Source organism: Calidris pugnax, unplaced genomic scaffold, assembly GCF_001431845.1.
Source record: "Calidris pugnax isolate Ruff unplaced genomic scaffold, ASM143184v1 scaffold24, whole genome shotgun sequence".
In the NCBI taxonomy this organism is placed as follows: Eukaryota; Metazoa; Chordata; class Aves; order Charadriiformes; family Scolopacidae; genus Calidris; species Calidris pugnax.
Genome location: NW_015090922.1, coordinates 34312611 through 34340043, shown reverse-complemented (window position 1 = coordinate 34340043; position 27433 = coordinate 34312611). Strand labels below are relative to the sequence as shown.

At 40.9% G+C, this 27433-nt stretch overlaps 1 protein-coding gene across 6 annotated transcripts in view; it reads right to left on the bottom strand.

Annotated features, from left to right (window-relative positions):
• Nucleotides 1-27433, bottom strand: part of GRM1 (glutamate receptor, metabotropic 1) — a 188251-nt gene that overhangs the window by 160040 nt on the left and 778 nt on the right. For all 6 annotated transcript variants that reach the window (XM_014951092.1, XM_014951093.1, XM_014951095.1 and 3 more), the window contains exon 2: nt 25694-26595. In XM_014951092.1, the coding sequence (XP_014806578.1) occupies nt 25694-26456 (763 nt within the window). In that variant the 5' untranslated portion in view covers nt 26457-26595. The remainder of the gene's footprint in view (nt 1-25693; nt 26596-27433) is intronic.

Below are 27433 nucleotides of genomic sequence, written 5' to 3'. Positions count from 1 at the left end.
GCCATGTCCAGTTTATTGACATGGGACCTGGGGTCAAGAGGGGAAGGGGGAGAGAGGGAGGTGGGTGACACCGGATGGCAGGGCGGCAGGTAGGAAATAGGAGGGGAGAGGCTGAGGCCATGCATATGTCGATGACATCCAAATACAGCAGCTACGGAGGGCAAGACAGCTATGCCTGATCCACTCTGCTGCCTACAGGCTCTCCAGGAACATTGTCATTAACCGCTGTCAAAGCAGGCTGGGAGATGGCAGACTGTGAGGCAGATTTGGGTGGCCTACCAACCTCAGCTTCGGAACTTTCCTGGCAGCAAGGCTTTCATCAGCTCAGCTGGGTCTGATCGTACAGCTGTGGGAGCCAGGACAAATCCATCTGCAGCTATGCAGACCTGATCTTCTTGGTGGAAACACTACGGGGGACTCCTCAGCCAGTCTGTGCAGTTACTCCAGTGCTGTGAGACAGCACAGCCCCCACTTGCCAGGGTTTTTGATGAGGATCTCCATCAAGGGTGTAGAGGAGCAATGGGGTTTTTCAGGGTGTTCTGCAATTCTGCCTTGCCTGAATCAATAACTAACTACATGGATGCCGCTTGGTCTTGTGACAGCCAATGTGGTAGATCTGATTTGTGCACTAAAATACTCCATATATTTCTCTCCAGCAACAAGAAGATCTACTTTTGACAGAGGGAGTACAACAGTTCAACAGATGTACTTCTAGAACTGGGAGTGTTAGAAAATCAGTCCCTGAAGTCCTCACCAGGCACCATGAGAGTATGATCCAAAAGCACAAGACACTAAAAATTCCATTTTGGCATTGTATAACCTAGCATCACTAATGTGCCTCTGGTATGAAATAACATAATGTTCTGTGACAAGATGTAAGCAACATACAGTGAGAAGATACTGAATCTTTCAGACATGTAGAATGTTTCCAAGCCAGATATCATCTGTTTCTTGTATCTAATTCAAATACAATCCACTGAATTGGTGCCGATACCAAAACACAAAACAAATATGAGATCCAAAAATAAACAAATTTTCTGTTTCTAATTATACTGGACAATTTAATTTCTTAATTCTTTTTTTTTTTTTTTTTTTTATCTCTCCTGTAGGCCCCCTTTAGGTATTGAAAGGCCACTAGAAGGTCTCCCGGCTGAACAACCCCAACTCTCTCAGCCTGTCTTCATAGCAGAGGTGGTCCAGCTCTCTGATCATCTTTGTGGACCTCCTCTGGACTCGTTCCAACAGGTCCATGTCCTTATGCTGAGGACTCCAGAGCTGGACGCAGTGGGGTCTCATCAGTGCAGAGTAGAGGGGCAGAATCACCTCCCTGGACCTGCTGGCCACACTTCTTTTGATGCAGCCCATGGCTTTCTGGGCTGTGAGCGCACATTGCTGGCTCATGCTGAGCTTTTCATCCACCAACATCCCCAAATCCTTCTCCTCAGGGCTGCTCTCCAGCCATTCTCCGCCCAACCTGTATTTGTGCCTAGGATTGCAGTGACCCAGGTGCAGGACCTTGCAATTGGCTTGATTGAATTTCATGACCTATGATACAGGTTCAAATACAGGTATAATACAGGTTTATACAGGTTCAAATTCTGTATACTAAGGTCTCGCATAAGCTCTTTCTCTCTCCAAAAAAGCATTTCCAGCATTTAAGTAAAGGCCTGGTAGTCCTTTGTACAAATCCTACAAAATCTCTCCACCATAGTAAGCAGGATATTTACGTTAGATCTGATGATTGTTAGTACAGAACCAAGATTTCACCAAGAGAATATAGAAAAACTTGACACTTCCCGCACTTTTGTAGAAAGAAGCTAACAATTTTTTTAAAGACATAACTAAGATATACCAGTCACAAACCACTTTGGGTGCCTGATATGTCCCTTTTATTGATTTTAAATGTTTTCTTTCTTAGCACTAGTTTTAATACAACTGAATAGTTCGTTTTTATGGTTTGCATGCTCTTGTCTATTTGAGAAGTTGATCATGATGCAGTGACCCTACAAGGCACCTCTAAGTAAATGAGATTTGCCCTGGCCTATTTTGAAGAGCCCTCTCCTATTAGATGCTATGATTAGATTGGATGAAACAAGTGATGCTTCTGTAAGTATGTGATTGCACAGAGAAACAAACCCAGAGATGCTTGGAATAGGGAAGTTCAGGGCTTCTATGGGTCTCCCCTACATGAGAGCAGAGATGTTTAGGGTAATCCCATTTATGTGCTAGGGGAATTGGATGGTGTGGAAAGCGTTTAGCTGTTTCGTTATTAGCAGGATTTCTCTGTTTCTAAAATGCTGCTATATTTTTCACCTTCCATGTGTTCAATAAACAGTGAACAGTCTTTTTTATATAAAATATGCTCCGAATGTAAATTTTTGTCTATCTCCTTTGAGAAGGAGATAAGCTCCTTTGGAGCCTCAGAAGGTAATATTGAAATTATCCACTGCTCATTTCCTTTGGTGCCAGCAGGACCCAGCTCAAGACTTCCCAGCTGCACAGACAAAATATCAATGGGTAGAGAGGGAGAAAAGACTACTAGTGATAAACAAAATCATACACAAACTGTTGTCACAAATTTCAGCATTATTTCCTTTACGGATTCAGCTCAGACCCCTCCAGGATGCTTACCCAGAGGAATAAGGAGATAAGAAGCTCCCTCACGGATGCAATATGCACAACTCCCATGAGCAGTGTGAAGCAACTCATTCCAAGCTGTTACTCTCCCATATGGACAGAGAGCGAAAGGTGCCTTCCAAGTCTGGCCCTGACACTATTCTGTTGATGTGATGGCTTCTCTTCCACTGTCACTGTAGCCCCACACAACGGGGTTGGGAGGGGGACAACGTGGTTGTGGCTTTGATGTGTCTGGGAGGGTGACTACTAATGCAGAAGGCTGCTCTTGAAATGTCAGCCTGATGACAGGAATTACTGGCACAACTGTGAGCAAGCTCATTCCTGCAAAATCTTTGGCAACAAAGAAACTCAAAATCATATTCAGAATTTCTATGAACATACACATTTTATGGACATTTATTAGACTTTTCGATGGTCCTTTCTCCTTCATAACAACACTCGGGTTTTTTACTTTATGAGATTTTCTGTCTAAGATTAGTTTTGTCCTTAAAAACATCTCCCACATTGATACAGTATTTTCAAAGGAACTACAATCTTATCATATACATCTGTCCAGGTTTTAATATAATCAGAAAAGCATATGGTTATGCATATTAACATATTATGAGAAAGAGATGCTTTAGGCAGACCTCAATTTTCAGCTTTAATAACTTTACTATTTATATGCTGCTGGAAAGCGCTCTAAATGACATAGTGAGGGCCAAAATCTACTCTATTTTGATTTCCCTGATTGAATCAGGAGTTACATGCATTAGCAAGTGCAAAAACAGGCACTTAGGGCTTACATTTTTGACATTTTTTTAAATGTCATTGCAACTTTATGCAGAAAAAAAAGCTAAGGGATTAAAGCTGTGTAAGTTTGGAGATTTAATAAATATCAGCAACACTTTTCTTCTAACTTTTGCCTCTCTTGGTTCCAACATTCCTATATATATTCTTCAAGTGCCCGCTGTCTACACAGAGGCAAAGAAATTGTGTTTCCAGGATAGTTACAACAGCACAGAGAGGCCACGTTTAAAAGCAAAAACGTATAGTTGACAAGGCAGGCGTATAGGCTTTTGGGAACCTAGGAGATAAACTGATTTATCTCTTCTGAGATAAATTGATTTTAAAAAGCATTAGCATACAGAGTTGAAAGATTTAAGAGCACTATAAAAAACAATGATTACTCAACTCTAGAGGACCATCAAGAACACCTTGTGGAACAGCCATGACAAGATTACCAAGGAATCAGAAAAGACAAATGGCTCTACAAGAAGCTTTTGAAGTCTAAAGGTCAGTTGAAGTGAAAGGTATATCATTGTATTCTTTTTTCTGACCCCTGAAAAGGCTTTATTTTGGCTGATGACTATTGGTATAGTATTTTTACATAATTTCCATATTTAACTAAATAGTTTGCCTGCCCTAGTCCTAGCCAGTGCTTTTTGAGAAATTCCAAGCTCTTATTAGCTTAAACCCAAACTTTTAAATGGCGCCTGTTAAAAAAGACTAAAATTATCAGGACTCAATGTCTATTGATTTTATTTTTAAAAAACAGAGGCTCAAGCAAATGATTGCTGAAAAAATTGAGGCTTGCAGGCTTATACAATACCTCTGAGAATTCTTACAATATAGAATGGCAATATTTCCAAACTGTCTTATTGCATCTTCCTTAGCTTACAAAGAGGGCATATCAAACCAATTAGACATGCTAAAAATAAAATGGGAATATTAGAAAGCAAACAAAATAAGATCTGATAAAAAATGTAAATTGCTAGACTCTGCTAGAAGCAAATTTAACTTCTTATTTAAAGATAGTATTTTTAAGACATCGTCTGACAGCTTACTGCAATTATTAAAAAAAGGAAAATCAGGCAAACCGTTTATTTACTGAATTAATACACAGGAACCTTCTGAAATAATTTATTGCACAGAGGTCTGTAACCAAAGGAAATGTATCTCATGAGTCCTTTATTCCTCTCTTTCTCTGCTGCCTAAGATTATTCAATTATTCAGTTGTGGGCAAAAAGCCACATTCAGAAAGGCAACTGGGTAGCCAAATTCTCAATGGCACTAGGACCATGTTTGGTGGCATACTGCCAACACATCTGCCCAGGGAGAATTACCTCTCTCTGTGGTGGGTTTGGCCTCTTAACTAGTGCAGTGTTTTTGTGGCTTCTTTCCCTGTACTGCTTGCTCAAAGAAGTTGTGGTTGATGCTTTCCTTGGAATCTTTCACTTTCAGTCAGTAAGTGTTAGAGAAGCCTCATCATAACACCCAAAGAAAAGCGCAGGAACAGGAGGACCTTCATGATTTAGATCCTGTTGTGATGAGTTTCACTTGGCACTTCTCAGCTGCAGATTAGCATCTATTTCAATAGCCAGCAAACAAACAGCATGATTAATAATTATATCTGAAATACGTTGCAGAAATACCTCTGAAATATCTTGTTGGAACACAACTGCCAGACTTCCTTTCAACCCTACATCCCAAAGGCAGCTGTAACTGAAATTTTACAAGTAACGTGCAAGAGTTCCACACCCCTCCATAGCACTCCATCTGCTGTTAAATCTCATCAGCAGTTATAATAAAATAATGTTTGCAATTCCAGTGAAAAAAATCCAACTTGAGAAAGAAAAGGCTGTTAACAAAGTCATGCTTCAAAATGTCACCTCACACATTGTCTGGGAAAAGAGGTTAGATGCTACAGTTTTCCTTGGCAATGTTAGTCAGATTAATTACTTCATTTTGCTTACAATCCAAGAAGCTAATGGTTTTGCTATTTTTGTAGGTAGATATCAGCCTATACCAAAAAGTATTGATGGTCAAAGTTAAATTGATTTAAGAAAAAAAAAAATCCCAATATGAATTATCTAGTTCACTGACATCATAGTGCTAGGGGAAAAAAAATAAACTAAAGCATCACCTCCTGAAGTGCATCCACTTTAGTCACATTGTTATAGGTGTCAAATCTGTCAGAATATCATCTGTCAAAATGAATTAGTGAAAAATTTAGTACTTCCCTTTTAGTGAGGAATAAGTTTGTAATGGCATTTCAATTTTCCTTCATCCTCTTGTTAGGACTTGATAAATGCTCTCTCACAATCACTGGTGATCTTCTGACATGGTGCCTGCACTCTAATCTAGAAAATCTAAAGAAAGTCAAGGGCAGAAATCTTTCTGGGTTTTTTTAACATTTCTTGAGATCTCAGCAAGCTATTTTCATCTACAGGATCTAACTTGAATGCATTAATTGCTTTTTTCTCCCCTCCTAAATAGTGTTTTATTTTCAGTTGATATCCATATTAACAGAGATCAATGAACACAAAACAGTATGTCAGTGAAAAACACTTGAAGCACTCCTGTATGTTCATGTGTGTTATATACAACAAGATGGGGATGAACTTTTTTATACCTTACCTATGAGGTGCAGTGAAAAAATTTTATTTAATCACAAATGCTCATTTTTCTTTCTTTTCTCATAAAGTTGAGATCCATCATAATGCCACACTGGGAAGAGACAATTTCCGTGAGATATCTGCTGTACTTACTATCCTCGGGAAACAAAATATGGTTTTCTTCAATGCAAAACCCAACTGTAGGAACAGCTAAAGGCACAACAATGAGTCAAGCGGCCCAAATGTTGACTGGGCAACCTTTCAGAGCAACACTATCAGAGATTTGCCATCTTCTGAACACACACAGCAACAACCATCTGCTACACAGGGAGCTCTGTCACAGGAGCTGACTCAAAGATTGTCTAAAGCATGATCAGAATGGAGGAGAGGCCCTGAGATGCAGGACTGGGTGAAAGCTCTGGAGCAGCAGGTTGGTCACTCCTGGAGTGGAGGCTGGGAACCCTGACCACTATTCTCCAGAGCTATCACTCCCACAGCAGCAGCAGCTGCTGTCTCATAGGTCCTCTATTCCATTAATGACATCAACCAGCCCTGCCTGCCAGACTAAGCATGGACAAACTCGACAGCAGAGCTGTGCCTTCTTCTACCTCAACCAGTAAGCCCGCCAAGCCATGTTCTTTGCTTAGAACTGAACTAGCCTTCCTGTCTTGGAAAAAAAAGGAAAGAATGTCATTTGGCTACAGTTGGTGGTATGGGAGTCCAAAAGGTGACAGAGAAACAGTAGAAGCTGGAAACTTCAACATAGAAAAGAAAAAAAGAAAGAAAGAAAGAAAAGGATATTGATAAAGGACAATGGTGATGGGACAGCGCTAGGAGGGATTCTGCGGAACAGGAAGAAGCATTTAATAAGTTTTTATGTTCTGTATTTTGGGAAAGAGTCAGATAATGTATACATACCAGAAGATGATGGCGGTATTGATGGTGATGATGAATGGTAATTTCCCTTCCCAACTCAGAAGGAAATCAAGTGGCAGCTCCAAAAGGCAGGCATTTTAAAATGGATGTGTTCAGATAACTTCTGACAAGTTGCTGATGAGCTCGCTGAACTACTAGAAATGATTTTTAATAGCTTTTGGAAGTTGTGAAGTGCCAGAGGACTGCAACAGTGTTGTGCAATACTTTGAAAGGATAAGTGAGTTAACCTGAGTGATTTCAGGTCTGTCAGCCTGACATCCATTCTGGACAAAATAACTCAGGAGCTGACATGGAACTTGAGTAAGAAAAAAATTAAGGGAGTGGGGAAATATAACAGGTGCCAATCATTATGTGTATGTGGAAATTAGATCTTTCAAATTCAGTTATCCAAAATATCATTTATCAATGGATTTACAAGCTTGGTTATTAAAAGTAATAATGTCAATGCAATAGTTAGATTTCCACAGGACATCTACCTTCACTTTGCATGACATTTTGGCTATGAACCTGGAATGATAAGAATCAGTATCTCATACATAAAATAGTTTAAAATCTGGCTGGTATGTGGCAACATGTATTTGCAGTGAAGGAACACTCATTGAATGGGTGTCTCTTTATTGTGTCCAATAAGGATCTGTTCTTAGATTTTACAAGTTAACATTAATCAGAGACCTGAAAAAACAAAAATACAAAAACATTACCAATAACATTTGCGAATGACAAAAAGATTGGGAAACAAGTTACTAACACAGCATTATCTAAGTGATTCAGTAAACTGGGTATAGACAAAGAAATATGCAGTTAAACACATAAATTTAAATTCTCAGGAACTGAAATGGTGTACATAAGGGATCTTGGACTCCTTCATAGAATGCAGCTGCTGCCTTGAGGATTATAATAGAAAAGCACTGAAGGTAATATTGTGGCTAAAAAGTAAAAGAATTGTTCTTTAGTTATGCAAATAATATTTCACAGCATTATGACTTCTTCTGCAGTAATATCCAGTACTCCAAGATATTGGAAAACTGGTCAAGTTTCAAAGAGTAGCCATCAAGATAATGAAAGAAAGGAAGATGCTACTTAAAGTGAGCTATCCAAACTCCTTCTCGTATGAAAAAAAACCCAAACCCTCCAAAGCAAGAATCAAAAGCAAAGCATTAAGCAGCTTTTAATTGTAGAAGGAATGGAATTCTAGAACAACATCCCAAGAGAATGATTGGTATTAAGGAACTTACCAGGCTGGATTTTAAAATGGGTTAAGTGCACACACACAGTTACACAGTGTGGGGAGTCCATGAAGAAGATGCTTGAAGAATCGTGTGATTTTGAATTGGACTGGTTCTTGGGAAACTTCTGCTCAAGTGGTACCAAAGCTGGACCTCTGCCTCTAGTCTGCATTCCTAAAATATGTTTCCTATTTCAAAAGAGTTGAAATTCTCATATAATCACACCTTCTAGAACACTTGAGAATGTCTTAAAAGTGAAGACACTTTCAAACCTAAGTGTAGCAAATGTCATTTATCTGTAACATGCCCCTATAACTTGTCAGCACAGTTGGTCACACAGATACCCAGGCTACTTAAGCACAAAACACCCAACCTGGGAACTGTCCATTAGAGTGCTGTAGGATATAAAGCTGGTTTAAATAATAGTACACTTCTAAGTACTTGACTAGCTACAGTTTGCAATGCTAATGCCATTATCTCTGATGTGTTAGTTGTGAAAGCTTCCGTATGCCGCCCTTACAAACTCAACAAGGACTCTGCAGACATAAAAGTTCAACATTTAGAGCACTCATCAGAGAAGTGGGGAATATGGCTTCAATCTCCACATGAGAGGATAAGAAAGTTCATCTTTCTCACAGGAGAGTGACTTAGTCACTGCAATACAGTATTTCCTGAGCTGGACTACATCAGATCTGGAGTTAACTTTCTTTATAGCAGCCTGTTATGTGGTTGTGCTTGCATTTGTGGCTAAAACAGTGTCGATTACACACCAGTGTTTTGGCTATCACTGAACAGCGCTCTCACAGAACCAAGGCTTTCTCTTTTTCCCACTCTGCCCCATCCTTCCCCCACAGTGAGTAGCCTGACAATGGGCAAGAAACTGGATGGGGACAGAACCAGGACAGCTGACCCAAACTGGCCATGGAGTTACTCCATACAATATGACAATGTGCTCAGCAATAAAAACTGAAGTAGAAGGGGAATCTGGGCTTCCAAGGGGGTTGTTGTTCAGAGACTGACTGGGCATAGGTCTCCCTGTCTCTCCCTGGGGGACTTGGGTCTTTTTAGTCTTAAGAAGAGAAGGCTTAGGGGAGATCTAATTAAAGTGTACAAATACTTAAAGGGAGGCTGTCAGGAGGACGGGGCTGGTCTTTTCTCAGTGGTGCTCAGTAACAGGACAAAAGGAAATGGGCACAAACTTGAGTATAAGAAGTTCCACCTAAACATGAGGAGCAACTTCTTTACTGTGAGAGTGGTAGAGCACTGGAACAGGCTGCCCAGAGAGGTGATGGAGTCTTCTTCCCTGGAAGAAACCTCCCTGGACAAGTTCCTGTGCAACGTGCTCTAGGTAGACCCGCTCTGGCAGAGAGGTTGGACTAGATGATCTCCAGAGGTCCTTTCCAACTCCATATGATTCTATGATTCTATGTAGTGAGCAATTTCCTTTGTTTCATTTGGCTTTTTTTCCTCCCTTCCTCTATCTATGAAGGCATCTTTATCTCAACACACAAGTTTTCTTGCTCTTGTTCTTCCTATTTTCTCTCCTCGTCCCATTGGTACAGAGCAGGGAGGAGTGAGTGAGGGACTGTTGGTGGGTGGCTGGCTGCTGGCCGGGGTCAACCCACCACTTGGAACAATGAACACATGAAAAATTCTTGTAAAATACAGCAGTGTAACATTGGACAGTAATGCTTCACAGAATGGTTTTCCTGATTTCTCAGGGAAAAAGTTGATCCAGAATCCCTTCCAGTTAGTGTGATCAGTGAGATAACATGTAAAATAAGAATCATCATCATGTTTCCCTCCGTGGCTCTAAGAGTACTCCAGAATAAAACATATTGTTTATGTTGAAAAATTTATTTTCATTTGTCCAAAACATTTTTTTGCATAATAAATACATGAATGAATCACCTGTCTCTGCAGCTGAGCTGTAGCCAATCGCCATTTCAAGAGGAGTTAGGATTAACGTAAAGCACCCCCATTTTTTTGTTTTATGCCATGTAACTGTGAACCATATCTGGATCCCTCTGGTCTACTGGATCTTTTCCTAATTAGCAGTGAAGCAGAATTCCTTGATGTGTGCAGAACTTAAATGCTCTGAATAAAATCACAGTTGCGGAAATTAAGGGTAAAACATCTGTGCTTGCAGGTGTGCACCATTCCCACCCTCTTATTCATTAAAATGTATGGCTTTGCCTGTTAGTGCTCCTGATTACAGTATGGAGAACATCCTTTTCCTTTTATTCTAAATAACAATGGTCCTTGTCACCACAAAGATAATTAGTAGCAGCATAAAGCCAAGTTTCCCTGAGAATTCAAATGGGGATTTAAAAAGAATTCCCCTAAAAATCAAATGTACATCACCATGAAACAATTCTTTATAAAGATTTACATTTTTACAATGTATCCCTGAAATCTTTCTATATAAAAATAAGGCAAACTGATGAAATATTGTTTCTATTAGTAAGATGTACAGGCTTTCCTTCAGGCTGTTTTGTAAGCCTCTTTCCTCATAAACATGTACACTTTCCTCATAAGCATATACCTATGCATTGAAATTGTGTAATAATTATACCCCAAACCTCTTCCTACAGAAATCGGTGGCAAATCTTCCATTGACATCAATGGAATCAGGCTGAAAGTGAATTCTATTTTTAGATTAAAATAACTTACAATAATAACAGGCTAATTATGATCTAATTATAATGATTTTCAAATTCGTTGCTCATCTGCAAACTAAGCTTGCAGGTCAGCTCAGACAGATCTATTTTTTTTCGGCCTAAATAAAATGGACTTTGCAGTGATTGAGGGCATGATCATCAATTCTGTGTGGTTCAGAGATGCTTACATCCCGTTGTTCAAACCACCAAAATTTGGTAGCGTATGTTAAAAACATGAAAAGAACAGTACTGAAGAAGAGAAATTTGGCAGTAAGTGTGTACTTTTCCAGAAAACAATACCTTCTGAAAACAATAAATAGTCAACTGAGGTTTTTAGAAATCGTTCTAGGTATTAATGTAGATTCTGAAATACAGGCCTGGGAGAGGAGGCTGCAGGAAAGGCTAGGAAAACTTGGTACAGAAAGGTACAGGCTACAATTTTTAGAGGATGGGATGATGAGACCCAGAGTTAGAGGCAGAGCCAGTTAGAAGACTCCTATATGATGTTTCCTCCTTTGGAAGGTGCTGATTCAGTGAAATCAAATGATTCTGCCAGAATCTCTTCATTTCAATAAACTTATCCCCAAAACAAGGAAGCTGCTCTTTCATGGAAGCTCCCAGTCAATCACCTTCTGTGTTCTTCTGAAACCTGCCTACTGAGCAATGAAGCATACATAGTTCTTATTTTGAATATAAGGTGTCATTTTGTCATTTTTTTTTTTTTTTAAATTCTGATTCACAAAATATTGTGTATTCTGTAATTTAAGTTAGCATTTGTTAGAGGTTAGACAATTAAAGATTACTTCTTTGGAAGTCAAGAAATTTTGTAGTTTGTACTAGTATAAGGAGACTGGCAACTCCAAAAAGCCCGTAGCCTTTCACAAGAGAGGTCCTTGTGTGTTGGAAACACAGAAATATTTTCTGCTCTGTATGTTATTCTCCTGAATGTATTGTGATAGAAGAGCTGTCTGAGCTTGTGAATTTAAGCACGTACAAATCAACATTCTCAATGTATTCATTAAAAAATGAGAGGAAAAATATCCAGGTGATCTTTGTCCTAGTGCAACCCAGTTTCTAGCAAATGGATAAAAAAAAGACAGAACAAATGAAATATTTAAAAATAAATCCTAATTCCTACATGGGCAAATACAATGAAGTTTCCGAATTCATTTAGCTGTCTACTTACCCAGATCTCCGATTTACAAAATTAGAAAAGATAGCTGAGTTATTATTTCAGCACTTCACTTTATATTAAGAAAGACAGTGGCAACCAACTTTTACCTGTCTCTTCAAAGCAGCACATCCAAACCCTGCCCTTTTTCTCCAGTGGCTGCAGCCTCTAATCAACCCACTCCTCAGTTTTCACAATCCTCTGATACACACAGTTCTAAGGCTGTTTGGTCGCCCCTCAGCCTAACCCACTGCAGAGACCTTTACAAGGCTTATAAATGTCAGCTTTATGAGTAGAAAGCCTGTCTTTAATGTGAGATAAGCACATTGTGCCTAACCTTGGGAGGCACTGGACACTGCTGTGATGTGAGCAAGCTCCAGGAGCTGTGTCCCGTAAGTGTATGGTTAATTCTTGCCCTCCATAATTCAAGTGCTTAAAGTTAGTGTTCACCTGCCTTTTGGGATCGAGCAAGAGCATTCTGCACTTCAAAGGATCTTTCCATAGAGTCAGATGTATGGCTAAATTTCAGTCAATAGCTAATCTCCCATTGACTTCATTCAAGCCAAATCATAGTTCTGAATGTAAGTACAGATGTATTGCCAGAATTCTAACGAGCATTTTATTATTCATATGTCCTCAGGATACGAACTATAAAAAGCAGTGATGTGACTTTGGGTATTCATGCTACCAGCACATTTGTGCTTCACACAGGCAACACCACTGCCATGACAGAAGTGGAATACATTATTTCACATACATCTGGACTCAGTAGAAAAGGCATAAATAGGTGTGACAAATACAATGAGTTTCAAACATGACTATACTCTAAATCGCCTTGTAAGAGGACATTAAGATGTTCATTGCATGAAGGGATAGCATTTATAACATGCTGGCTGTGTTCTGGAACAACCAAAAAATATAAAAGCCCATATTTTCTCTGTTAAAATTAAAAGAACTATTCACCACTGAGTTCTTTTTTAGAAAAACTGCTGGGCAAAAATGTTAATTACCCTAGATACAAACTTCTTGTTTCCTTCTGTGGTGTTTTTTTTATTTATGTTGCATGGGCTGTTGGATGAATTATATCATACTAGGTACAAAGTATTATTCTAATTAACAAGACCATAGGAAAATGTCACTGCATCCTTTTGGAAAACTTACTGTTTTCTTCAGTCACAGGAGCCAATATTTATGTGATAAGTAAGAGAACAAGTGCAGTATACAATCCACATGGAAATTTCCCCCAAGAAAACAAAAATAGTAAGAACTAAAAGGCTCTGTAAACTAATGGTAAAATTCAGAACAAACACCAAGTGAAAAAATACTGACTTAAAATGATGCATATGAACTGCAACAACAGACTGAATTTGACTCAGGAGATTATTTTCCTGAGTTTCTCTTCCTCTGCAATCAGTATCAACAGCACAGGATACTTTGAATTTTCCAAGGCAGCTGAGCAGAAGAACAAACACATGAACGTTAAGCTACTCTTTAAATTAAACTTTTTTCTCTTGCCTGCTTACATAATCAAAACTGTCCATAAATGAATGTGATTTAATGCCAGAAAGAACCATCAACTCTTCATATGTGACCACCTGTATAATGCCAGCCCATACATTCACTCCAGATCCCACTGCGCTGTGTCCAGCGATTTGCATCTTGAATAAAACTGTTCTGAAACATCTGCAGCAAATTTTTATTAAAGAACATCAAAAGTCTGATAACGGATCACTTTCCTCAGTCATTTGTCCCAGTGGTTAATCACCATCATAAGTTAAAATGTTTGCCTTTTTTCTAATTGGAATTTGTTGGCTTACCAGTGACTGGTGCTCGTTTTGCATTTACCCATTAAGATACAGCGCCCTGGAGATCCTACTGGTTTTGTTTGCTTGGAGCAAATTAAATGTTTTTTAATAAATCGTGCTGTATGTCTTTGTGACAAACTAGGTGGATTAGACTGGTTTAGATTCCCACTATAAGGCATTTTTTCAGCCCTCAAATCATTTAGAGTTTTATCCCTATGTCTTTTCAATATTTTAACTTTCTTTTTCAAATGTTAGCAATATTAAATAATTAAAATGAGCACAGAATAGCAAAATTAATACTAATATTCCTTAGATTGAGATAAAGTTCCCACTTTCTCAAGGATGACATTAGCTTTTTGTATTTTGGGTTGGAGTTTTTTTTTTGATGCAGCCCCTCTATAACCATATAATGTATTTAGAACTTCTCTCAGGGACACAGTGTAATTTGCACATGTGCTTTATTCCTGTATTTATGATTGACATTTGAAAATGTATTAGCATACATTTTCTTAGACTGGGCCTAGCTTATCTAGAGGTCTGAATCTTCCCTTTTTCTCCCCAGTAATTGCCATTTCACAAATCTGCATATCTTGTCAGCAATTATGCTTTGTATATCATCAATGGAGACAGTGATGCATTAGACTGTTTGTCAAGCTCTGTGCAATGCAGTAGACATAATCTTATTTGATGGTCACTCTTTGCTCATTGAGGTCAGTGTGCTGAGTTTTAATTTATGCAATGTCTATTTTCCTGACATTGCATAGTGCTTTTTTAATAAAAATATCCTGTAATACTAATTCAGTACCTTATAGAAATCCAAGATATTTCATCCGCATTGTTATCTGTAGCTACGAAGTTTGCCCTTTCATCAGGGAATAAAATCAGGTTTGCGAAGACCTATTTTCTGTAGAACCTCACTGATTGGTTTTAATTTAATTACAATTTTTTGTCAGCTGAATCCTGAATCATCATCTTATTATTTTTCTGGGGATTGCTGTCTCGGTAGGCAAAGCTGTCTGGCATAGCTCATTTGCCTTTTGTGTTTGGATTTTTGGCACAACTCAACACTGTCCATTTTTGGCTGTTCCATAATATATTAAAATTATTACCCATTGCCTCCCAGAACTTCATAACATCAGTTTTGCATGCTACTGTCCTTATCCTGCGGACTCTGACTTTTACTACAATCCTTATCCTACCCTTTCGCAAGACATCAACATTGGAGGAAGCCGTTGCAAGCATGGTTAGGGGCATGTGTTTTATTGGCCATCTCTTTCTGAGGTCAGTGACAAATCCAGAAGAAGCTCCTGGAAAACCTTCCTGTCATTCTTGTAATTTCTTTTGCAGGTTAGCACTGTGTGGGGAGGAGGAGGAATTCTGGCTCTGGGTGAAGTCTAAGGGAATGCAGTGACACCTGAGGACCACAACTGTAGTGCCTTGAGGGGGAAAGGAATAAGAATGGACTAGTGAGAAGTCAGGTGGCTTATCTGAGGAAGTTCCTGCATGGTGTGCTGTGACTTAAGTGATACCCAGGCTGCCAGGGCTGTGTCTGCCTCATTGCCCCTCGTCAAAATCTTGAACACCTTTGTTCCAGCAGAGCAACTGTCCCAGCTCAGCACTTTCCCGCAGGTTGCTCTAGAGGTGTGGGTTTTTTTTTTTAAATCTGATTCTGAATATGAGTTTATCTTTCCAGGGAGTTATGGCCTGGCAAATATGGGCATCCTCTGAGAGAATGCTGTTGGTCCACTGCCATATCCCATTCTCACCAGCTCAGTAAGAGCGGATTTCAAACTTTGCAGTCCTTCAAATCATCCTACCAGTTTTAGCAATGCCAATAGTATAGCATTCCTTTTCAGCACTGTCAATATTCAGTTTCAAGTATTTGCTGCTCAGGCAAAATACTGAGATTTACACCTGTAGAGCTTGCAGTCAGAGAAATACATTCTCGCTAGAAGGATCACTGTCTTTCAATACCCAGCACAAGGGTCTACATGCCAAATTTCCATTCACTAAAGCCTCTAAACAGCACCGTGCAAGTAAGACAGGCTTATATAAATAAGCATGAAAGGTTTTCTCACTGACAATTAATTACAAATTTATCTTTTATATTCTACTCCATATAGGAGGCGACATTCAATGTTCAATGGAGCCTGGCCAGACATTTTAAGAAAGTATTTATGAGCACTTATTCAGATTTCAAATAGCTGTCACTTCAGCAGTATTCATGCCTGGTTCTTATTGCTCTTTGCCAGGATGAGTTTTGTTTGAATAAATGTTTGGGGAATTACTAACTTGTACAAATCCCTCTGTGTCCACAGACGAATAAGGATGAAAGTTGCTGGTCAAACAACTGCAAACTGTGACTGCAGTTAAGAACATGAAAGTTGGTTCCTCAAACAATTTCCAGAGAGAAAGAAGAGTTAAACTGGGGAATTTGCATGGGAAGAAGTGAACTAGATTCAGCCTTCTTCTGGAAAGGCTGGAAAAAAAAATGTATATGAATATCCTCTAATACCTATGCAAATCCAACAAACACAGTCTGCCTCCACACCATTTTACACTGCTTTGAATGAACTATGGGATCCTTGTAGCTGTGGGATTCACAAGCCCTGTGGATTTTTAGTGTTTTCTGAGAAATGTCAGCTCCATAACCCAAAGCGATAACATCTGATGGCTGTGCTGGGCCCCATTCAGGATCCAATGGACTCAACAAAGAACCACCAACTACCTTCAGAGCCTTGGATCAAGAGCCCTACGGCTACTCTTGCTCTCTGCACCAGTGTGGGACACGGTCTTCTCTGCTTTATCTGCCAGAACTGCCTATCCTTACAACCATCAAATTTCTATCAGATTTCAAAGGTACTTATAAATCATTGCTGGGTGTTAATATAATTCAAAAATACTTTAAGAAAATCATTAAAAACATTCAAGAGAGAATACAAATGAAATTATTCAATTGGAGGACCATGGCATTGTATAAAAAACAATAGGACTTTTCAGTAAAACGAAATATCTCTCACACCGGCACATTACAGGCACAAGCCATCTAGGTAGTGTCCTGTCACAGGAGGAAAGGACAGCTTGTGATGAACAGTACTTTTCATTAAAAAGCACCCCACGTGTTCACAAAATGCTATTAACACACCCTGGCTCTGTATGTAGTGCTGCCAAACTGTACGTTAGATAATGGAAATTGAAGGCACGTCTTACATACTGTGCATTGATTTCTTTTTCATGTGTGTTACTCATCTGCTCATTGAACTCACAACGGAAGCAACAGCTCTTGAGTTAGTCCTGAGCAGTATACAATACCTAACTATACAAACAGTAGACTGCAATTGTGACTGTACTTTTACTGAAAAGATCAGTAATATTTAAATTAAAACAAAATAAATTATATAAAAATGAGAAAGCTGATTTCGAGGAAATAAAAAGGAGCTGCTAAAAGAGTGAAATACTAACAAATTACATGGAGACTATTCAGAAATATATGAGACACTGAAAGCCCAAGTCCATAAGGATCAAAAAAGCCAGCATGAAAAAGCAGAAAAATAAATTTCCTAAAGCTATTAAAATAAAATGAAACAGAACAAAACAAAATATAAAATAAAGTAAAATAAAATAAAATAAAATAAAACTTTAAAAAGTCTAAGTTGTGTCCTAATAAGGGAAAGAGAACCAAGTAAATCTTGGCAAATGAAATACAAACCCACAATAAAACAAGATGAAACAATTTTGAGATATAAAGGCATAGAATCTAATAACCCAATATTCTTCAAATATTCCAGAAATGGGAAACTTGCCTGATACTCAGTGATAACCAGTTATATAAAAAGAGCACTCAGGGAAGACAAAACCATAACAGAAAAGTTAAATTAATTCTCTGAGTCTGCACTGCCTGTGAAGGCGGACAGGATGGTTCTCATACAAAGGTCGTTCCTTCTGTAGGATAAGACTGAACCGTTGTCTCAGTGTCAATAGAATGTATTTTAGAACAAATCCATAAGATGGACTTTAACAAATTGCCAATACAAGCTAATTTTCTGTTGTGGTACATTACCACCAGTTAAACTGGACTTAGTACCAAAACATATGAAGTAGAAAAAGTAATTTTATATTTTCACATATCAGTTTTCATTTTTCAAGAGAATTTGTAGAGAATACGGAGGCATAGAGGGCAATCCAGTGAACGGACATGATATTTCTGCAAACTTAAGATATTTCTGCACAAAGCTAATTGATAGGAATCATAACAAAAACAGTATTGATGCCCAAGTAAATAAATACACTGTATTAGGAAGAACCGACATAGCTTTTGCAGAGAAAATACATAACTGAGAAGTTTATTAGACTTCTTTGTTGGAGCAGGTAACCACATGAATGATACAATCACTGCAGAGTACTTGGAATTTAAGAAAGCTTTTGATGAGGTCCCATATTAAAGGCTCTAAAAGAAATAGAGGTAAAATAGGATGAGACAGAAGGTCCTGGATTGATAATTGGCTAATAGATAGGAGCCAAAGTTTAGGAAATAAAGTTTGTGTTAGTAAATGAAGAATAATGCAAGAGGGAAAACCCCATCTATAATGGCCTCTGAAGTTGGCTTTAGCATTTAAGAAAAAGGTTTTGTGGTAATTTTGAAGAATTTTCTGACAACTTCCATTCAGTGCCTGGTGGTAGCAAAAAAGGCAATTGGGAATTACCTTTCATGGGAAATAAATTGGAAGTTTATTAGGAAAGGTCTGAGAGCAATACTGAAATTGTTACTTCATGAGTGAATTTAACCGTGGTGTACCCTCACCCTGAACACTGAATTTAGCTCTGTTTCCCCACATTTCCCATTGGAATTAGAAGTACAGGATAATGATCAGGATTAAGAAATGATGAGAAGTTTTGTATGGATGTATGAAGGGAACACACTCATCAAGGAATAGTTTAAATAACAGGAAACACTTGTTCACACAACATACAATTAAGTTACAGAATTCATTATTATGATACTATGGAGACTGAAGTATAAATAGATACAAAAAGGGATTAGACAAATTCATAAAGGAAAGGTCCATTGGCAGCTGGTAGCCCCAGTATAAGGGAAGCTGCTACACACTGAAGCTGTGAAGGTGTGCTCTGTACATGCCCTGCTCTTACTTCTTTAATATTCAGCCCACTCTTGGAGGACCAGTACAGCAGTTTCATTATTGCTTTAATTTTTATTTCCTTTCCTCAGCCAAAAGTACCTTATTTTCCCCATGAAACAACTACTGCAAAGAGCCTTTATATATGCAGCAATTCTCAGCCCTACTTCTTATACACCATTTGTCTACAGCGTGAAGTATTCTAATTGGGACAGGGTTTTAAGAAATGGTCCTCATCCGTTGAGTGTTTCTTCACTGGTAAAGAAGTAAGATTGACATAAACTCAATTGACTTCAGTGACTTTATGCCAGTCTAGGGTCCACAAACAGCCCCTCGTGGGCACTCCTTTCTATGGACAGAAGCTGGGGCGACGTCTCAACGGCTTCAAAGATCACAAAACTCCTGCCACCTCTCTCAACAGCCAACTTTGTGCTGCATTGATAGGCAAACCAGGTCTAGAAATTGTTCTTTAGGCTGTATATTAATTACAACAATAACAATACTAATAACACCACCGACAGCAGCAGCAATACTAGTGTTTGGGAAAAGATACAGCCCGAAAAATTAGCCCACAAAACTGAGCTGATTTACCCAGTGGATGTCGTTCATTTGTTGCACACCTCTCCCCACCCATCCCCTGCAATGTTCTTTAGCATCCCTTAGATACCTGTAGGTGAGGGGATGGTTTCTTTAGGTGAAATGCTGTTGTAGTTCATGTCCAGTGAGTCCAGCCCTCCCATTCAGCCTGCCAGCACAGGTGTTAATTACTGCCATCTGTGACGGTGGCTTATGCCACGAACACCTGCCACCCAGAAAATATACTGAAATCCCCGCTTTGTTTCGCATGGGTCAGTGAGCACCAATTAGTAATGACTTTGATCAGTATTTTTCTGGGCTGTGTGTGGCAGGTGCAATGGTTCTGGTCTCCCCTTACAGTCACCAGCTCACCGAAGCATCAGACCCCTGAAGAATCTATCTCAATGGGCGACACTACTTCTAGTTATATGATTTCATTCCACATAGCTTTTCATTTTCTGTCTGAGAAACCTAAGCACAAGCACCTTCATATTATGAACCATATGTTCAAAGGAATATTTTAGAGGCATTTTCACATAGCTTTTTTGAGAAAGCCAGGATCATTTGACTTTTTTTAAAACAGCCTTCAGTGAGATAAGAATCCTGCAGGGGTTCACAAGGATCGTGGGACATACAAATCTGAAAGCAAGGGCATAATGCAGAAAAAAATAGAAGTAAAGCACAAACGAACCTGTGGTGTTGACAGATAAATATGAACTCTAGCAATATTGCTGAGAAGGCAGGCACAGAAGTTAGATGAATCTTTAGAGCTGATTTAACTCATGCAGCTGCCCGTTGTGCAGTTGAAACGCTAGATTATTTGTGAATTTAGGAGTACTGCAAAGCAATATATTTTCAAGAAAGAATTTCTCTTGATCTCTACGGTGTTTGTCATCGACAACAATTTTGTCAATATCAATCAATGTAAATTATTCTCCCAGTACTTTCTAATAAATACAATTAATGCATCCAGTGAAGGGAATATTCTAGTCCCTACTTGCTTTCAAATGAATTTCTCTCCTTCTTAGGACATATCTCTCTCCTTTTTTCACTATCACAAAGCCTCTGGAGATGGCTAGCAAAGCTAGTTAGATGGCGAAAAAAGAGATTGGAATATGCATTTGTGAAAACACATCTCAGGTACAATTCACAGCACTTCATAAGGTTAATATTTAAGAGCATTGTTGTAACTGTTAGTTCCTATAGAAATATTTGTAAACTCTGAAATCTCAAACATTTGGAGTTGCTGTTCTCTATTGCCTCACCATAATTTTACCAGAAAGTATCAATCATCGAGTGACACCATGGATTTAATAATATAACATTGTTAGAAACAGCTGTAGGAATGCCTTGTGAGAAATTAAACACACTTGTACCAAAATTATTCCTTTGAGCTATTTGACAGTTATTGACCCACTTATCTTTAAATAGAGGTATTATTTTTTTGGCAGCTCTAAATCTACTTCAGTGAGTTCTACTGAAACAACTTATTTTCTGTGAAATTTGCAATAAATATTGTGCAAGGTTCACTACCTTCCCTCCTCTTTCCAACACGTGTAACCATGCTTATGAGTTTCCTGTAGGTTACTATAAGGGAGAGTGCGCAGCAGCCAGGTTATGAAAAAATTATTGTGAATATAATCTATCTACAATCTATTTTGCTCTGAAAGTCTTTACAGTTGTGCCATCTGCTTCTTCATAGTTCATTTTAAGCCTTATGCTCAAGCAAAAGGAACAGCCTGGCAATACAAATCTGACAAAATCAATCAAGATCAGAAACATCTCAGTGCTCTCAGTAAAATTAATCTATAAACAACCAGAATTTGGTGCAATTAACTTAATCATTCCATTTCCGAAGTCTAATTTAATCATTCCATTTCCAAGGCGTTTCTACAAAGTTTGCATGTTAATCTGTTGGAATGGAAATGATTCTTATAAGCGGTATTTGTACAAACGTGTAAGAACAGTCCGTAAATCACAAATGTCACTCAAATGGACCTATTCTGCACATTCAGATGGCATATTCAGATTTTGCATTCACAGAAATAAAAATCTCATATACATTTTAGAAGGTTAACACGTATGCAATGATTGAAATGAAAAGCCAGGCTCAGGCACTAAGTATTTCTATTTGTTTATTCAGAAGTGATCTCCTTGCAACATGAGGTGATAGAAAGGCCTCTTACACCACCATCTCTCCTATTTTTTGCGTTAGAGGAACAGCTAAAGGTGAGGAGGGATTTGATGGAGGCTCCATGCTGATCACCAGCCAGGGTGCAGGTAACTTGTGGGTTTTGGAAGTTGATATAACCTACAGCAATCTCACAACTGCTCTGCATTTTCTGGTAACAACCCTTCTGTGCCTTCAGCATCAGAACAGCACAGAGGTGGTGCCCGCCATCTCTACTCAGCATTTCTTGCCTTGTCCCAGGGGCAGCCCAGGGTCTGTTCTCTGGGCAATGAAGAAAGTGTCCCCATGTGGTTCTTCACAGTTTTACCAAATAACTGGTGACTGCCTAGTGAGCTGAGAATGATACCCAACTCTCAGGTTACTTCACTGAAGACAAGAATATCTCACTTGAAAAGTAATCCTTAGCAAGTGAGGCTCTTCCTGCCCATATCACACTCGGGATTGTGTCCAACTTAACACATGTGCTTTTGATGCCTTTGATTTCCATAGGAAGCCTTGGCTTGGAGTTAGACATCCACTTATGTGCGTTTCCAGATAAGAAAGAGTTCCAAGCCTAAAAACCGAGATGTACAGACGCCAAGAACTCCAGCATTTAACTACCTTTGAAGAAGCTTTAAAAAAATAATAGCCTTGAAAATGCCTTGCAGCTACTATACAGTCACACAGCCTTCTGCCGGCAGATGCACAGATTTCTCACATCACTTAATGACTGCTGCCCACTCTGGAAAAAATGCACTCTCATGATGTGCAACTACGCTCAACTCAGATACATAACAAAATAACCAAACATAGTAACTCGCCTTTCTTTGTTCTTGAATGTGGAGCTTTATGTGTCAATTTTAAACTAAAGAGAGTGATGTGGGCCTTTGAAAACAGATTTTATTCACTAACGGAGAAGTTTCTACCCAAGTGCAATGTTTGTATATCTTAATAAACAACTGTGAAAAAAAAAACAAACCAGGCCAAAACAAGTCCAGCATACCTTCATGCAACTTCAGGTACTAATGTATAGGGACTGTGTATAGTTAAATGTCGTATCCACTAGTTAACACTAATTATCATATTAACACATGAAGAATAAAATTTCATGTCAAATGCAATGTAGGATATTGGGGACCACTAAAGATCATGTTACAGGCTGGGTGACTTTATTATCTTCATTCTCATGGCATGTGTAGGCTTCATGTTAAGAAAGGTGGGCACCAATTGTGTGATATTTATTTTCATTGTGATATTTTCATTAAAGGTATAACTGTGTAGGCTGGTATTGTTTTGGGCATTCAAATAATGCCAGCTAGAGTATAGAAATAGAGGAAGGGTAAACAGAGGAGTTGGATGGTTCAGACTGACTGAGAAAGGGTGCACCACCTCTGGGCTACTTCTGAGACCCCGGGCCACCAAAGGCTGAGGAGCAGGACAAGCTGACACAGCTGTCAGTCAGCTCACTGGTCTCATTGCATCCCCTTGTGGCTGGGTGGCTACAAGAGCTGAGGATTGTCCATCCTCATGAGAACTAGGGGTTGTGTAGAAACTAAGCAGCTTTTCTGCTCTCAAGAAGTGACCAGAGTGGATGTGGAGTACACGGAAGGTGAAACAATTAACTTCTTCACAGTGTCAACCTGGGCATTTCCTAGAACCATGCCCATTTCTCACAGTCCCTGCTGAAGTGATTCTCCAACCCATGATACCCTCGAATTCCTCCCAGCACATTTTGCAGCCCACCATAAAGATAGAGTAGAGACCTATGAGTAAGTGTGGAGGAGGACTGTTTCTAACTACACTTTATCCCCGTATTTCCAAACATAGCACGGATGGAGTGGCTCTTGTTCACGCAGACTATTATTCAGAGTGGCTTTGTATTGTCTGCAAAGAGCGATCCCACTTTAACACACCAGCAAGCAGATCTCTCACAGTGAATCCATGGGATTTGAAACAACAGAAATGTAAAAATTGACACCTATTTTCATTAATACTTATTTAACTTTAAGTAGGAAAAGGAAAAGGTCTTTGGAATCCACTCAACTGCAATTGCAATGGGGTTAATAACTTGTCTCTCTGGGAAGAAACACAGAAGTTGAAGCTTGCTACATATTTCCAGTGGAATCTGTAGCTTTAATCTAATAATAAAGGTATGGCAGATACAGATTCATGACAATTTTTTTAAAAGCAAATATTAATCTCGAGCTGCATAATGTGCAAAATCCTTGTGACATTTCCTAAAAGGAGACTATTGCCTTGTGGGGTAGAACTGATCCATTCTTTTCAAAAGTAACACTTCAAAGTATGTAAGAATATCTTGCAACGAGCATTTTTTCATCTGTCAGTAACACGTTAATAAAAAGCAATGACACAAGCAATGACTGAAATTGCTACTTATAATGATCTTTTAAAAACGAATGATCAAATAACCTTCATAGTCTGTTTTCTTTTCCAAAAGAGCGAGGTCCCACCAATGTTGAGGAGTTATATCTAAGGAGAGTTGAGAGAGGGAGGGAACAGGTCCCTTGAGGCAGCTCCTCGGGCACTGAGTTAGCAATAGCTCCCCGAAGTGCATTGAAGGGAGAGGCTGAGATTTACATCAACACAGAATTTCCCTCTTTCATGTTTATTTTTCACCCCGGCCTGCCACAAGATCTAATCGTATCTGTCAGCCATAGAGAAGCTTAATAGCTCGTGTCCAACTCTTCCTACCAGTTCGTTTTCTCATCTGAACAGGGCACAAATGAGCTGCAAATGTCAGGTCATTACTTCTTGCTCTTATTTCACACCTCCAACCCCACCTCAAATTGCAGCACGTTCACCTTTTAGGTGTCCGGTTTAATCCAATTCACCCTTGAATGTTGTATATGCAACTCTTCCCGGAGATTCTTTATTTATTCATCATGATGTATGTGCTTAACTCTTTTTACTTAGTCATCTCTGTGAGAATAAAAGGTGTGGAGTCAGCTAACAAACCAGATGGAATCATAAATCAAATCCATCCGAGAGACACAGTCAGATAAACAGAATAGCTGCAAAACTATAGCAATGATGTGGTCAGGTTTGCAATTTTGTACTTAAAAATCCCATTTTGAGGATCCTGACTGGAGTACAGGAAAGTCATAATACTACAGCAGAAGAGTTTGCTTTCTATCGGATGCAATTACTGCTGTGATTTATGTTGGTCCACCCAGCTTGGCTATAAACCAGCCTCCCCTTTTAGAAATACCCTTACTTTTGGTGTTCTCCTGGTATTTAAAATCGATAAAACCTGTTGACTATGAACGGATGGTAGAGAGCATCATCTTTTCCTATTGCTCAAGCTGCAGGAAAAGGTGCTCTCCCGGACCCGCTGACAAACCACCCCCCGCCCTTCCTTCCCCGCGGGACGGGGCTTTGCAGGGGGCTCCCTGGACCTCAGAGGGGTTTTTCACTTTTCCCTCTGTGTTCGCAGTCCCCGGCAAAGGAGCCCACGGGCGGGGAAGCCGGCGGCAAATCGCGGAGTCCCTGCGCGGAGCCGGAGCCCTGACTCCCTTTCGCTCCGGCAGAAACGCCACAAACTTCCCGGTGGTGGCGGCGGGGGACCGAGACCCGCTCGCCGGTCCCAGGGGCAACCTCCGGAGCCCACCCCCACACGGCTCCGCAGCCAGACGGGAGCATCTGTGAAGTTTTGATTTACGGGAGGGGGACGGGACCGCCGGGGAGACTCCCGATGTCTTGCGGGGCTTCCCTGAGCTGTTGAACGCCTCCCCCCCGCCGTTGCCCGCAACCAGAGCGCCCGGTGCCGGGGGGGTGCTCCTCCGCGCCTGGAGGAACCGCACACCCCCCCACACCCCTCCCAGCTCTTTTCCCCGTTCCCCTTACGGTGTCCCCGGGTGAGACCGTCTCTCTCCCGGGGAAAATCCGGCTCCCCCGGGGTCTCGGCGGGTAACCCAGCACCGGCGCGTCCCAGCCGGCCGGGGGGGTCCCGGGAGAAGCAGGGGGGCTGCCCTCTACCTACCTTCCGTGTGGACGGCGGAGACGTAAGTCCAGTTGTAGCGCTTGACGATGTCGAGCATGGCCCTGGCTTGCAGCGTGTCGGAGGGGACCACCCTGAGGAAGTATTTGTAGAGCGTTTTGTCGCTCAGGTCGATGCTGGTGGCGGAGTAAGCGATCTGGGGGATGTCGAAGAGCTGGAGCAGGTTTTGGACTTGGATGGCAACCGAGCTGGAGCCGGGGCCGATGACCCCCGCGATGGGTTTTTTCACCCTGGACTGGGGCTGGGGCTGCGAGTCGGAAACGCAGCGGGCGCCTCCGTCCCTGTCGTCCCTGATGGAGATGAGGGAGTCCCGTATGAACTCGATGCTCTGCTCCAGGGCCACCGAGGAGTGCCAGCAGGAATCTCGGATCTCGCTGCCCAGGGTGATGTTAGGCAGCAGGACCGGGTCGGCGTTAATTTTATCCAAAGTGTGAAACATGGCTTCGACTCTCTGGATGCCGTATTGCTCCCGGATTTCCCCGCATTTCCTCTCGGGCACTTTCTCAGCCGGCGGTTGGTGATGGACAGAGAAAAGGGCCCCGATGATGACATCCCCGTCCGTCCGAGCCACCGACCGCTGCGAGGAGGCTGCGGAAAGAAGCACCTTGCGCCCGGCGCTCCTGGGCAGCACGTCCATCTCCAGGAGCAGAGCGGGGAAAAAGACCAGCAGCACGCCAATCATTTTGTTGCACGATGTCATCCAGACCCAGGTTACCAATTTCAAGGGCTCCTCTTGCCTGCACATGGTTTAAGGACATGTAGGAAATGGCATCCGCTTCCCCCCCGCCAGCAGCGCCCAAGTTGCTCCAAATAGCATCACAGCCAAGTCTTACAGCAGCGCTCTCGAAGACGCCCAGGCAGCCGTCATCCTAGTGGCTTTTAACCTGGTGACATAGAAATAGGGGATAAAACACGCTAATCGGGAGATCGGTGTCAAACCAGAGCTCGGTGAAGCAGCCCCGCAGAGTTCAAGGAGATGACTGCTTCCGCAAATAGCCAGGTCAATTTGCTTCGGTAAGGGCTCTCGAAAGGAAGTTTCAAGAGGGATTAAAATACGTGTTTGTTTGCCTTGACATCCTATCATGCATACTCACGAATGTTATGTTTATATGATCCTTCTCGTGTCCGCTTTTCAAGCCAAGGCGGCTGTTTCCCGCACCTCCCGCAGGCACAGACCCTCCCCTCCGCCCCCGGGAAGTTTGGAAAGTTTCACAAGGTAGTTAGCTCATCGGACAGGCGTCCCAGGGCCGGCCCCAGCGGCCCCAGCCCTGAAGGCGGGGTGACAAGTGCTTCTCTTCTCCCACTCTGACTACCTGAAGGCATCTTTCTCAGCTCAGCAATTTCCTTTCCCAATACCCAAAAGGGGTGAGGAGAGGGTGCAATCTGACCCGCCAATGACGGGAAATGTCATTTAAAGGTCAGCGAAGAGAGGGAGAAAGGAACCCCTTTACAGCTTAGATTAACTTTTCCGTGTGTGGGGGGCAAAACTGTAATTCAGCCAGGGACACACACATGCGAGCGGCAGGGGTGGGGGGGGGAGAGGGAGGGGGAAATACATGTTAGTTACTAAGGCAACGGCGGGCAAAGCCCTGATGTGCCTTACCGGCACGCCTGCCTTGCCTGCAGGCTCCGGGCGGGGAGAGGCGGCCGGCCGGCGGGTGGCCTTTGGAGGCTTGGACCGAGGAGGCGGAAAGGGGGCGGGCGGCGCCGCTGCCACCGCCG